Source organism: Sebastes fasciatus, chromosome 19, assembly GCF_043250625.1.
Source record: "Sebastes fasciatus isolate fSebFas1 chromosome 19, fSebFas1.pri, whole genome shotgun sequence".
NCBI classification, from domain to species: Eukaryota; Metazoa; Chordata; class Actinopteri; order Perciformes; family Sebastidae; genus Sebastes; species Sebastes fasciatus.
Genome location: NC_133813.1, coordinates 6327473 through 6339239, shown reverse-complemented (window position 1 = coordinate 6339239; position 11767 = coordinate 6327473). Strand labels below are relative to the sequence as shown.

At 40.1% G+C, this 11767-nt stretch overlaps 2 protein-coding genes across 2 annotated transcripts; one reads left to right on the top strand and one right to left on the bottom strand.

Moving 5' to 3' along the window:
- Positions 1–386: 386 nt before the first annotated feature.
- LOC141757458 (protein SET-like) lies at positions 387–5933 on the bottom strand. Its single transcript, XM_074617956.1, has 8 exons — positions 5665–5933; positions 4044–4101; positions 3807–3949; positions 3494–3597; positions 3293–3406; positions 2880–3050; positions 2203–2334; positions 387–1405 (listed from the first exon to the last, which is right to left on the bottom strand). The coding sequence occupies exons 1-8, from the start codon at positions 5735–5737 to the stop codon at positions 1385–1387; spliced, it is 816 nt and encodes a 271-aa protein (XP_074474057.1). The 5' UTR covers positions 5738–5933; the 3' UTR covers positions 387–1384.
- A 606-nt stretch (positions 5934–6539) lies between these two features.
- zdhhc12b (zDHHC palmitoyltransferase 12b) lies at positions 6540–10879 on the top strand. Its single transcript, XM_074617957.1, has 5 exons — positions 6540–7061; positions 7743–7882; positions 8743–8835; positions 9753–9919; positions 10011–10879. The coding sequence occupies exons 1-5, from the start codon at positions 6965–6967 to the stop codon at positions 10324–10326; spliced, it is 813 nt and encodes a 270-aa protein (XP_074474058.1). The 5' UTR covers positions 6540–6964; the 3' UTR covers positions 10327–10879.
- The last annotated feature ends 888 nt before the right edge of the window (positions 10880–11767 follow it).

Here is an 11767-nt window from a genome sequence, read left to right as displayed (position 1 = left end):
CTGCGATTGCTGGGGCCACGCAGGGCGATTATATTGATCAACAGACAGACTGGACAGGAAGGTCAAATATCCTAAAATGCATCTGTCCATTTTGTCATTTGTCTTTATATAAATATTCAGTTTTGCTAGATAATTGTTAATTTGCTTCTGTCCAGGATGTACCCTGCCTTCGCCCAATGTCAGCTGGGATCGGCTCCAGCACCCCCGCGACCCTCAAAAGGATAAGCGGTTACAAATAACAGATCGATGGATGGACGTTTTCAAAAGTGTAATTGCTGTGTAACTTCTAGACTGGCCTAATGACAGCAAGCATGTGGAAAAACAAAGCATGGTGCAGGTTTTTGTCAAACAACTATAATGCCCAAAGTGACCAAACTACTCCCAAGCATCATGTATACATTTATTTATTGTAACAAAGCAACTGGTACACTTAATTTAATGTGAACAGGTTTCCAGTGGCACAGGAGAAACACTGCAGACTCCACAGAAATTATTTTTTTTCACTGCCATCTCAAAATGTTAGGACAAGCTCAAAATTAGATTTTTTTTTTAGGTTGTTTCTATAAAAAATTTACATTTCAAACCTTGTTGTGGGTGTCTGAAAAACAAGATAATGAAAATTTCATTCAACAGAAGTCCAGATTTGGTGTCAAAGCCCCGCTGCCCCACCACACCTCCCCCATTAAACTGTGTACAATGAACAAGTGTCTTACCAAGATACATGGATATCCCAAAAACATTTACAACGGTTGAAAGGAACAAGCTGGTGCTTTCAATCAGTTCCATTAGTACAGTAAGTCACAAAGAAAAATGCAACTTCTAATAAGCCTTAGTATCCCCCCACCACTAATTATATATACACGTATATATATATGTATATATACGTGTATATATATGCTAAGGATGCTATGACTAAGTTATCACTGCACCAAGGCTTATTTTTATTGAACTCACAACTTCAACAGAAACTGTCATATTTTACATAGAAATTGCTATGGTACGTATTTCAAATCTACGTAGGATGACGTGCAGAATGCTACAGTTTTTTTTTTCTTTCGCATGTCTTTGGGAGATGTTGAGAAGCAATGACAGGTGAGACTTCAGGAGAAGAGAGCCACCGACACCCCCACCCCCTCCCCACACCCCCATTGTAGACCTGCTGTGTATGGAGCCGGTCTTTAGACATGCCATTACGGATAGGCCGTGGCTGCAGAGGAAGAGGACGGACAAGGCTGACGACACACAGGAAAAAAGATTTTTTTTGTTTTGATTTTTTACAAACCCCTTCCCCCCCACAAAACAAACAAAATATTTTTGCTCCCGTGGGATGTAGGATGATCACATCACAGAGGGAGGACTGGGAAAAAGATGTTGGCTGAAATGTTTAATCATCCTCTCCGTCGTCCTGAAAGAAAGAAAAAAGTATTACACTGGTTGCTCCGGCATCCAACATTTCAGAAGTCATTAGAGTTACTAGGCTTGTTTGAGATGAACTGCGCCTCGCCTGGAAAGTAGACGAGATCGGGCGGCAGCAGCAGGGGGCGGTGACAAATCTGCGGTCAAGTCAGACAATTTCCAGCCGTTTCGAGCAGCCTTCGCGGAATTTACAGGAAGTCACAGAAAAAATTACTTCCTGTTAGAGCCCATCTGTAGGCTACTTGTAGTTTGCAGACCACGTTGGGATTAATTTATATTTATTCGTAAATATATGTGGAAATGTGCATGTGTCTGGCGTTGGGTTGTATCCTTTATTATTTTTATAGCCAATCAGCTCTTTGATCAGGCGCGAGCCAGGCTTTCCGATAATGCCCTGGGTCTTGCAGTCGGTGGAGAGCAACTGCGGCGCTTGGCTCTAAAAACTGCGGTCGCCCCGATCTTGCGAGGTTATTGTTGCCCACGTGTGCATGACGTCAGAGCAAGTCGGCATCAAGTCGGACACAAATCTGACATGCATCGTGCGGCGATCGCTGGTGCCTGATTCTGCGCAGGCCTGGCTCATCTCGAACGAGCCTACTATTAAAGCTTCAGTCTGCAACAATTTTTGGGCATCATTGGGCAAAAACTCCATAATAACCTTTCAGCATATTATAATTCAAGAAGTCTGATGTTTTTAGCTAGTTACAGGCATTCTGTTAGCGTTGGTTGCATATTGTGACGCTCAGTCTCTATGTTTAGTGTGTTAATGTTCTACAGTATCGTTACCTCTCCATCTTCTCCATCGTCATCATCGTCATCTTCACCTTCCTCTTCCTCCCCCTCATCAATATCTTCCAGACCCTCCTCTTCATCGTCGTCATCATCGCCGTCACCTTCCTCATCCTCCATGTCAGGGACCTTGGGGAACATTCGCACACATTAACCACTTGGTTCTGCCTCATCCTTACTGCAGTGAACTATTCACCCTGCTATTCACTTACATTATGCAGCAGACTAGTATAGCACTACACTCAACACTTTACTAGAGAGCCGGACCAATACAAGATGCTTCACGGTGATACTGACATCAATATTTTAGTTTTTATCAAATCTGAGAACATGTCAGTTGAACAGTCAGATATTTTCTTATTTTCTTTTTATCACTAAACTTTACCAAACATTTTTCTTTAAATGTGATTCTTGTGGCCGTCATATGTAGAGAGTGGGACATTTTACAGTCGGAAAATAAACTTGTCAGTGTTCTCTGGTGGACAAACTATGTAAATGAATTCCTGTCCTGCAATTTCTTTTTACTTATCAGCCAAAACTTAATCGTATTGTGTTATCATGTTCACCAGTACCTCGAGCAACACACACCACCACCAACAAAAGGGCTTTGTGTGGTTTTCTGTCTGAACGCTCTCTTAAAACTAGAAGAAACTGAGGTGAAGAGCGAAGCCTACCAAGTAGTACTGCAGCGGATTAGGCCAGATGTCGTCCTTGATCACTTCTCCCAGCTCGTCAGCTCCTGCATCGGAGTGATCGGTAAACCAGGTGAAGAAGCTCTCTGGCTCCTCGTGCTGCCTTTTCTTCCCAGCTTTGTTTGGTGTCTGGCCCGTACGCTTCGTCAGGTCCTGAGAGAGAAAAATGTACCCGGTGAAGATTGTAATATTGGTAAGAGAATAATAAGACTAGACAGGTTGAAATAAAAATAGTACAATGGAAATTGAAGGTGAAATAATTAAAATGATTTTTTTTTTAATTCAATGTTTTCCTACTTCTTGGGTTAATTAGATTGTGTAGTAATGGATGAAAGATAATTAATTAATACATTTTTTTCCCAAAACATAACATACAAGCCAAAGAGTAAACAAACCTTTCCAGCTTTCCATTTGATTTCAGTTGATTTGGAAACCGGATCTCCGCTCTCGTTTACATTAAACTCTTTGGAGAGGGCTTTGTTCTCAAAGTACGGGTTCTCGTCAAAATACTACAGAAAAGAAAACACACCTGTTATCAGTATATTCCATGCATGCCATTTAGAATGTAGAAATACAAAGTGAACCGGAAAACTTACAAAATCTATTCTATATCCAGACTTGATGTCCTCGAACTCAGTGACCTCGACCCTCGACAAGTAATGAAGTGCTTCCTCATCTTCCTCCCCCAGAAGAGCTGAAACTGCAGACCGAGCACAGACACTGTTAGCTGCTGATCACACTATGTTCTTTGTGCTAGTGAGAAATACTTTAACAACATTAAAAAGCAATGCATAATGTCATAAATTGAGACAATGCCCGTTTACTCCACTGATGCTTATTTCTGTAACAAGACAGCTCCTAAGCGTAGCATCACCATACACACACATACAGATAAAAAACATAGTTTACCTTGTGGATGGTTGACGAATGTTGTGACCCAGAAGTTGGGGATTTTGGCTATGAGTTCTGATCGCTTCTGAAAGAAGGGCTGGCGTAATTTGTTGTACTTCTGCTCTACTTTTAAAATTTCTTCGCTTGCCTGTTCGTTCAGTCTGGGGAGAAAGAACACAAAAACATCATGTCAATAAGACAACTTTTATTCAGGCTCCCATCTTTCATTACTCAAAAACAACATTTAAAACGTACCTGTCAATTTCATTCTGTACTTCGTCGATGTGTTCAATTGCTTCCTGTTGCTCTTTTTCTGAAAGGAAAAGGAACATTTCTAATTTAGGATTTTGGGAAAGAAATCATGAAATGCCATTGAAAATTAATTAAATGATAATATCCATTATCCAACTAGACATCCCCATGACATGCTGTATTAAATCAGAGTAGTTGCATAATGCATTAGATTGTAGCATAATAGCTGAAAGGCCAAGGCCATGTCAGAGTCAAGTAGATCCAATGAGGCCTTTCTGCTTAAATAAACCACTCAAGATTTTTATTTGGACAGCCAGAGTAGCCTTGGAAGCCTTAGCCACAAATCTTAAAAAAAAAAAAAAAAAAGCTCAATTTTATGTAAAAAAAAATATTAAACATTAAGAAAATATATAAACAAGTTAAATAAATCAGTAACCATATCTGATCAGCCTAAAAGAAAATCGAGGTAACACTTCATTTTACAGGTCTGCAAATCTCACATCAAATTTTCACATTACATGAACAGTGTATAAAATAACGCGGGACTGTGTGTGTGTGTGTGTGTGTGTGTGTGTGTGTGTGTGTGTGTGTGTATATAGGCTCCATGGCAGACAGACAGACAGACCCCTTCGCCTCTGAAGCTTCCTGTTGCAGCTAAAGGCGGCCTGGTTTGAATGAATGAGGAGCTCAGCGACGTCTCCATGCACAAAAGAAATAAATACTATCTGCTCCACACACTTGTTGTTAACACACCTCGCAGTATTTTGATAGCTTCTTCTTTGTGCATTCAAAACAAACACCAACCTTCATAAAAACAACCTCAAAAGCGACATTTACAGCAGTCTAAAGACAACAATAAGAAGCGCTTGTTGACATTTTTTTACTCAGCTAACTCGCACACAAAAAGCTAAGCATGCATATAACATATAACATATGCATGCATATTTTACATGTTATATGCATGCATATATTATATGTTATATGCATGCATTTGTTGTATGTTATATGCATGCATTTGTTGTATGTTATATGCATGCATATACCATACAACAAATGCATGTGCATTGTTATATGCATGCATATGTTATATGTTATATGTATGCATATTTTATATGTTATATGCATGCATATGTTATATGTTTAACAGTTAAGGGCCTTTTCTTGACCGTGTGGAAACAACGTCCAGGTGAATGTTGTGCACGTTGCTAATAATGTTAGCAAACAAACGAAGCTACAGCCACACAACGTGTATGTATGAGGAGCTGCACTCGATGTTTATCAATAGTTAGCTCACTACAACAAACCTACACACATACATGAACAATAACTGCACCTAAATCCAGCTTAAGCGATGCAAAACACCGGCCTCCTTTCATTAAAACTAGTAGCTAATGTGAGCTAACAGCTAGCTCCTATGCTAAGTCGTTAGCTCCTTTATGCTAACATGCTACATTACAACATGTCGCCTCCAGTGTGTGACGTCAATTAAGTACTAATTAAGATAAAATAGATATAATTCGATACCACACAATGAAAACAACATTCAAAATAACAAAATGACGACAATAAACAGAATAAAATGGCGTTGCAGGCTGCCGTTTAACCGCCATTCCGGTAACGTTACCGGAGGTCTCGTCCGCCGCTCCGTCGTGATTTGAGTTCTCCTTTCGGTTCACTTTCGCCGTTGAGGCCGACATGGTTTGTTCCGTTTCAACACCTTTGAACCCAGATGTTTATATTCCGAGTGGTTTGTTATAATAACTCTTCTCTGGAGGATATAAAAAGTTACTTCCAGCTCACACAGAGAGAGAGAGAGAGTGTTTGTCTTGTTGAAGCCCCACGATGATGAGGAGGAGGAGGAGGACGCACGCTGGTTTCTCCTCTGTGGAGGCTGCTCTGGTCGGTGATCACTGTGATGGTGCTCTACCGCCACCAGCAGGCCGGAGTAAGACACTGCAGCTTTGAAGCTGCAAGGCAGCACACACAGTGTTAATACGAAATAGTAAAATCTGTGACTATTAACCTCTACTGGAATTTTTTTTGGACCCCTTTGATACCCACAATAGACCTGTTTTTGTCTTTTTAAATTTGTAAACAATACAAAGTAAAATTAAATCAACACATAGGTAAACAATACATATAAAGGAAATAATGATCTATTTACATTATTTTAGCATTTTTATAAATGCATGCATTTATATTATTTTCTTATGATTTCTCTATTTATATATATATATTATTTATATATATATATAATATTTATATATAATATAAAATATAAAATATAATAATATAAAATATATATATATATATATATATTCTAGAACGGGAGCAAAACGTAACCCAATTTCCCCCGGGGATCAATAAAGTATTTCTGATTCTGACATTTATTTCTTTGCCAGAAAGAGAGGGAAGTTCATCCCAAAGGTATTTATACCCTCCACTTTAAAGAAGGGTGCTTCATTGATCTGTGAGTGTGTGACGTCACGGAGTGGGAGGGTGTAGTGAACGGATTGGAACTAGGCCCTAACGGTCTAGTCCCTCCCGGCCACTCTGTTACTGGACTGTCACATGACCGACGCCGGCCAATCACAGCTGAGACTGCACACGGATGATAACAACAAAACAGATACATTAGATTCTAGAACGAAGCTTAAATTCGAATATTGTGTTTTTTTTGCGACTTGTATCAAATTGGCTCAGTCGCGCGACACCAACAGAAGAATGTTCCCGCGACATTAACCGTTATAGCCATTAACGTTCTGGAACGTTGAGCTAGTTGTTTGTGTTTACGCGCTGTGGATCTCCTCTTACCGTTAGCTATAACGCTAGTAACGTTACATACTGATGGTGCCGTCACTCTGGACCCCCCCCCCAGTTAGTCCATCTGAAGACAGCGATGGACGCTCTAACATGTTAGCACCATGTTTAAGAATGTGTTTGGCTCAGGGTTTCTGGTGAGAACAGCTCATGTGATTCTAACATGGGTCATCACGTTAATACTCTTCCTACATGATACAGGTAAGTCTGATGATGATAACACTTTACATTATGTGTAGATGTAAAGTAATATATATAACTAATATGTGGAATGACGGAGCTAATTCTTGGCATTTAGGTTACACTACTAACTTAATAATTTCTTAAAGGTCCCATATTATAAAAAAGTGAGATTTTCATGTCTTTTATATTATAAAGCAGGTTTAAGTGCTATAAAAATACTGTTAAACTATCAAAACGTTCAATATACAGAGAAATAAACACAGCCCATATTCAGAAATTGTGCGTTTGAAACAAGCCGTCAGGATTTCTGTCCATTTGTGATGTCACAAATATACAATATATTTAGACCATTCTAAATGTGTCCCAGTTTATTTCCTGTTGCAGTGTATGTAAATAACATCATTTGACAGGAAGTAAACATGGATCCAAACTGTTGCCTAGTAACACAATTCCGTTGCAATTCTGTTGAAATGCACTAAAACGGAGCGTTTCAGACAGAGGGTAAATACAGGTATATTCAGACAGACAGTACGAGGAAAATAACGTGTTTTTTGAACATTACAGCATGTAAACATGTTCTAGTAGAAACACAAAATACAAGTATGAACCTGAAAATGAGCATGATATGGGACCTTTAAATGAACTTGCCTGGGTTACGTTAGGTAGGAGTCAGAACTTCGGTGTGTTTTGGGTTTCTAGAGCTGAGGAAGCAGGAGGAGAGCGGCCAGCTCGTCCAGCCGGTGCTCTTCGTCCTGCTGGTGCTGGTGTCGGTGCTGCTCTATTTCGCCGTTTCTCTGATGGACCCAGGCTTCATCTTGTCTGACAACAGCGATTTACAGGTGATTAATGATCCTGATATATATATCTCTATCACTTTACCGCTCTGAGACCCACAATAGACCTGTTTTTTGTCTCTTTTTTTTAGGGGTGTACAGGGGGGTCTTTAGGGGGAGATAGCAGGTCATAGAAGTAGTGTACATCATCTGAAAGCTGGGAACCTTAAGATTAATTTGAGATACACTGTGTGTCAAGTTCTTCTAGTCATAAATCAGAAATAAAAAAGTATATATGGGTTTAGAACATTATGATAGAAGAATATGATGGTCATCCCCATGCTCTATTATGTCTCATAAGTTGTTGCAGCAATTTTTGGGTTGATTTGGGGTTTTTGGGTGATTGGATGGCGAGCACTCAGAAACCCCCTTATTGTCAATCTACCTAAAGCCATCCATCTTCTGAATGCTCTAGGTCTCTAGTTTGTGGCTGTAAAGTTTCATGAGGCTGTGATTATCCTAGAGGTCACCACAGGTCATTTTATACAGTGAGGTCAAATTTAAAAAAAAATGGTCTCACTACAATGAAATGGCTACTATGGGGACTAACATCATCACACATGAATACAGTTGGGCTCATTGGATCCACAAGAGTCTCAGCTTTGAGACTGTGGTGGACATGTCTGTAAAGGGGAGACTCGTGGGTACCCATAGAACCCATTTTCCAACACATATCTTGTGTGTTTCCCCACAGTTCATCAGACCTGTGGGGAAACACAATCGACATTAGACTGTGGGTGGCTTTTTTTCATGTTGGTGGGTGTGTAAATGACAAATGAGCACATGCAGTAGTTCACGATGAATGCTTGAAATGAAAATGGGCTGTGGCAGCTTCTCTGACCAGTTTGTCACGTGTGTTGTGCCAGTTCACACTGGGAGTGACGGAGGAACAGCAGGACATGATCCCACCCACCACCAAATCCCTGCGACAGCGCCGTTGTGGCCACTGTCTGCTGCAGGTACCCGACACACACACACCACTTTCATTTCATACACATTAATACAATAAAAAAAAATATGACAGTATAATATGCAGTTTGTTAATATGTTTGTTGGCAAATGTATGGTTTTAAGGTATTTTTCTCATGAACAGCGACTCAGTTGTCAAGTATGGAAGTTCGATCATGTGTTTGAAGCGATAATGTACTGTTAAGTGACAACAGAGGAAGATCTGGGGAAGACCGTTACATGTAGTAGAGGACCATGAGTTAACAGGTTGTCTGAGCCGGTGCGATTGACGGATTGTCTGCGGACGAGGTGTTTGTAATTTGTCATCTCTCGGTGGGGCAGGTGTAGCTCGCTCTCAGGCTGAAATGTGACACTTGAAGTTCTACAGTACTTCCAAGATCCCTCAGCGGTATAGAATAACAGATGGGTTACCAAGCAGCACAGCTCTATGTTACACACTGTACTACTTCCTCCGGTGAGCACAACACATCATAAGATACAGGCGCAGGCAGGCCACCGTGTACAGCAGTGTACAGGAACTGATTGTATGTCTGTTTTTACCTTGTTTATGTAACATCCAAGCTGATTAAAAGCTCAATCCGTGATCTAAATGTTACGACGGAGTATTAGGGCCACATTGAAGAAAAATAAATAAATCAGAGATTTCGAGAATAAAGTCAGAAGTTTACAAGAAATAAAATCGGAATATTATGAGAATAATAATATCAGAACCTTGAAAAGATTGTGTAAGAAACTGCGTTTATTCCGAAGAAAGAACCACACGGACCTGATGGGGAAACTGCCTCTTTTATGGAGGAGGAAATTACTTTTATTCTTGTAAAGTTATAACTTATTTCTTGTAAGATTACGACTTTTTTTTATGTGTGTGTGTATTTCCTCTGAATACACTCACCTTTATTCCAAGCAGCAGCCAATGAGATCAAAGCACTGCCAGACTTGTCAGCACTGTGTCCGGCGTTACGACCATCACTGCCCCTGGATTGAGAACTGTGTCGGCGAGAGGAACCACCGCTGGTTTGTGCTTTACCTTGCTGTCCAGCTGCTGGTGCTGCTGTGGGGGCTGCACATCGCCTGGTGAGTACAACACAGTCACCGAACATCTGCGCTGGCAGGTTTCTGTTGCAAAGCCTCCACAGATCGCTTCTTTCTTGCTTTGTTTCATCAGGACGGGTTTCAGTTACGCACCCACCTGGCAGCTGTGGCTGCGTACCAACGGCATGCTGCTGGCCGTGTCCATGCTGGTGTCTCTGCTCTCGCTGATCGTGCTGCTCCTGCTCGGCTCCCACCTCTACCTGGTTTCTCTCAACACCACCACCTGGGAGTTCATGTCCCGCCACCGCATCTCCTACCTAAAACACTGCGGCGTCGATGAAAACCCGTTCGACCGCGGCACCTTCCACAACCTGTGGGGTTTCTTCTGCGTGTGGGGCACGGTGGTGTGGGAACAGGTGTACTTCAGGGAGGGCAGCGACCAAGTCTAGAAACACATGGCTGAACAAACTCTCTGGATATTTTGGGATCAGACACGTGACTGCGGAGTTGGGGAGATAAACTATCTTTGTGTGCAGTTTACCTTTTTATAGATACTTGTGTTGTTGTCCCACGTTTACCTTCTGACTCTCCTCTCAGTGGCTCATCCCTGCTCTGTTGTTTACAGCCTTTCAGGTATACACTACCCAGACGGTCCCATTTTAAGGCTCTTGAGTGAACCGTGACACATTGTAAACCTGACTGATGGACTGTTGATTCATTTTTGAAGTTTACTTTTATACATGTCGAATATTGCATAAACATTTGATGAACAAATAGACTTGTTTTAGATGCATGTGTAGACAATCCAGATCTGTGGTTGCTATGGTTTCACTCGCTGGATAGTCAGATTCCTGACTAACCAGTTGGACAATTGTTGAACAAATCCGTCCATTTGTTTTTAGTGTAGAAAGCATCATTCTGTTCTGTGATCATTTGCTGTAATTTGCTGTATTTATTCTGCACAGAGGTGCTACAGGGTCCACTTGCTTTAACAGTTTTTGTAGAAATTACAACCATTTTTTTCCCACCTCAGTTGATTTGTACGACGGAGTATTAGGGCCACATTGAGGGAAAGAAAAATCGGAGATTTCGAGAATAGTCATAATATTACGAGAAAAAAAGTTGTAATTTAATGAGAATAAAGTCAGACTATTTCAAGAAAAAAAAGTAGTAATATTACGAGAATAAAGTCTGAACTTTACAAGAAAATAAAGTAATTTCCTCCTCCACAAAAGAGGCAGTTTCCCCATCAGGTCCGTGTTTCTTTCTTCGGAATAAACGCAGTTTCTTGCACAATCATTTCAAGGTCCTGATACTGATGATAATGTGCCGCTGATGTGCCAAAAGATGAAGTATTTCGTTATTTGTGAAACTTATACTAAAGTATAACTTCACAAGATGCTCCATCTTCACACAGCTGCTCTATTTCCCCTTTAAAATAACACGTAAAATTACTACTTTATAATATTATGACTTTATTCTCATAATACTACGACTTCTCTTAAATTTATTACTTAATTCCCGTATTACAACTTTTTTTCTCGTAAACTTATGACTTAATTCCCGTAATATTACGACTTTTTTTCTCTTAAATTTATGACTTTATTCTTGTAATATTACGTCTTTTTTTTCTCGTAAACTTATGACTTTATTCTCATATTAAAAAAAAAATTCTCGTAAACCGATGACGTAATTCTCGTAATATTACAACTTTATTCTCTAAATATCAAATTTTTTTTTTTCCTCAGTGTGTTCCTAATACTCTGTCATGTTTGAAATATGAAGGTAGTAAAAACTGCTTTATTGTTTCTAGCATCTACTCCAACCATGAGGTACAGGATTTCAGTGGACAGCATTTGAAGCTATTTTATATTGTACATAATTTTTTAA

Bases quoted from the DNA above. Each gene is read 5' to 3' on its own strand.
- LOC141757458 (XM_074617956.1), bottom strand. From the start codon at position 5,737: ATGTCGGCCTCAACGGCGAAAGTGAACCGAAAGGAGAACTCAAATCAC. The intron at 3,598-3,806 runs GTAAACTATGTT...CTCGGTCTGCAG, and splicing joins ATTCGTCAACCATCCACAAG to TTTCAGCTCTTCTGGGGGAG. The intron at 3,407-3,493 runs GTAAGTTTTCCG...TCTTTTCTGTAG, and splicing joins CTGGATATAGAATAGATTTT to TATTTTGACGAGAACCCGTA.
- zdhhc12b (XM_074617957.1), top strand. From the start codon at position 6,965: ATGTTTAAGAATGTGTTTGGCTCAGGGTTTCTGGTGAGAACAGCTCAT. The intron at 7,062-7,742 runs GTAAGTCTGATG...TTGGGTTTCTAG, and splicing joins ACTCTTCCTACATGATACAG to AGCTGAGGAAGCAGGAGGAG. The intron at 9,920-10,010 runs GTGAGTACAACA...TTGTTTCATCAG, and splicing joins TGGGGGCTGCACATCGCCTG to GACGGGTTTCAGTTACGCAC.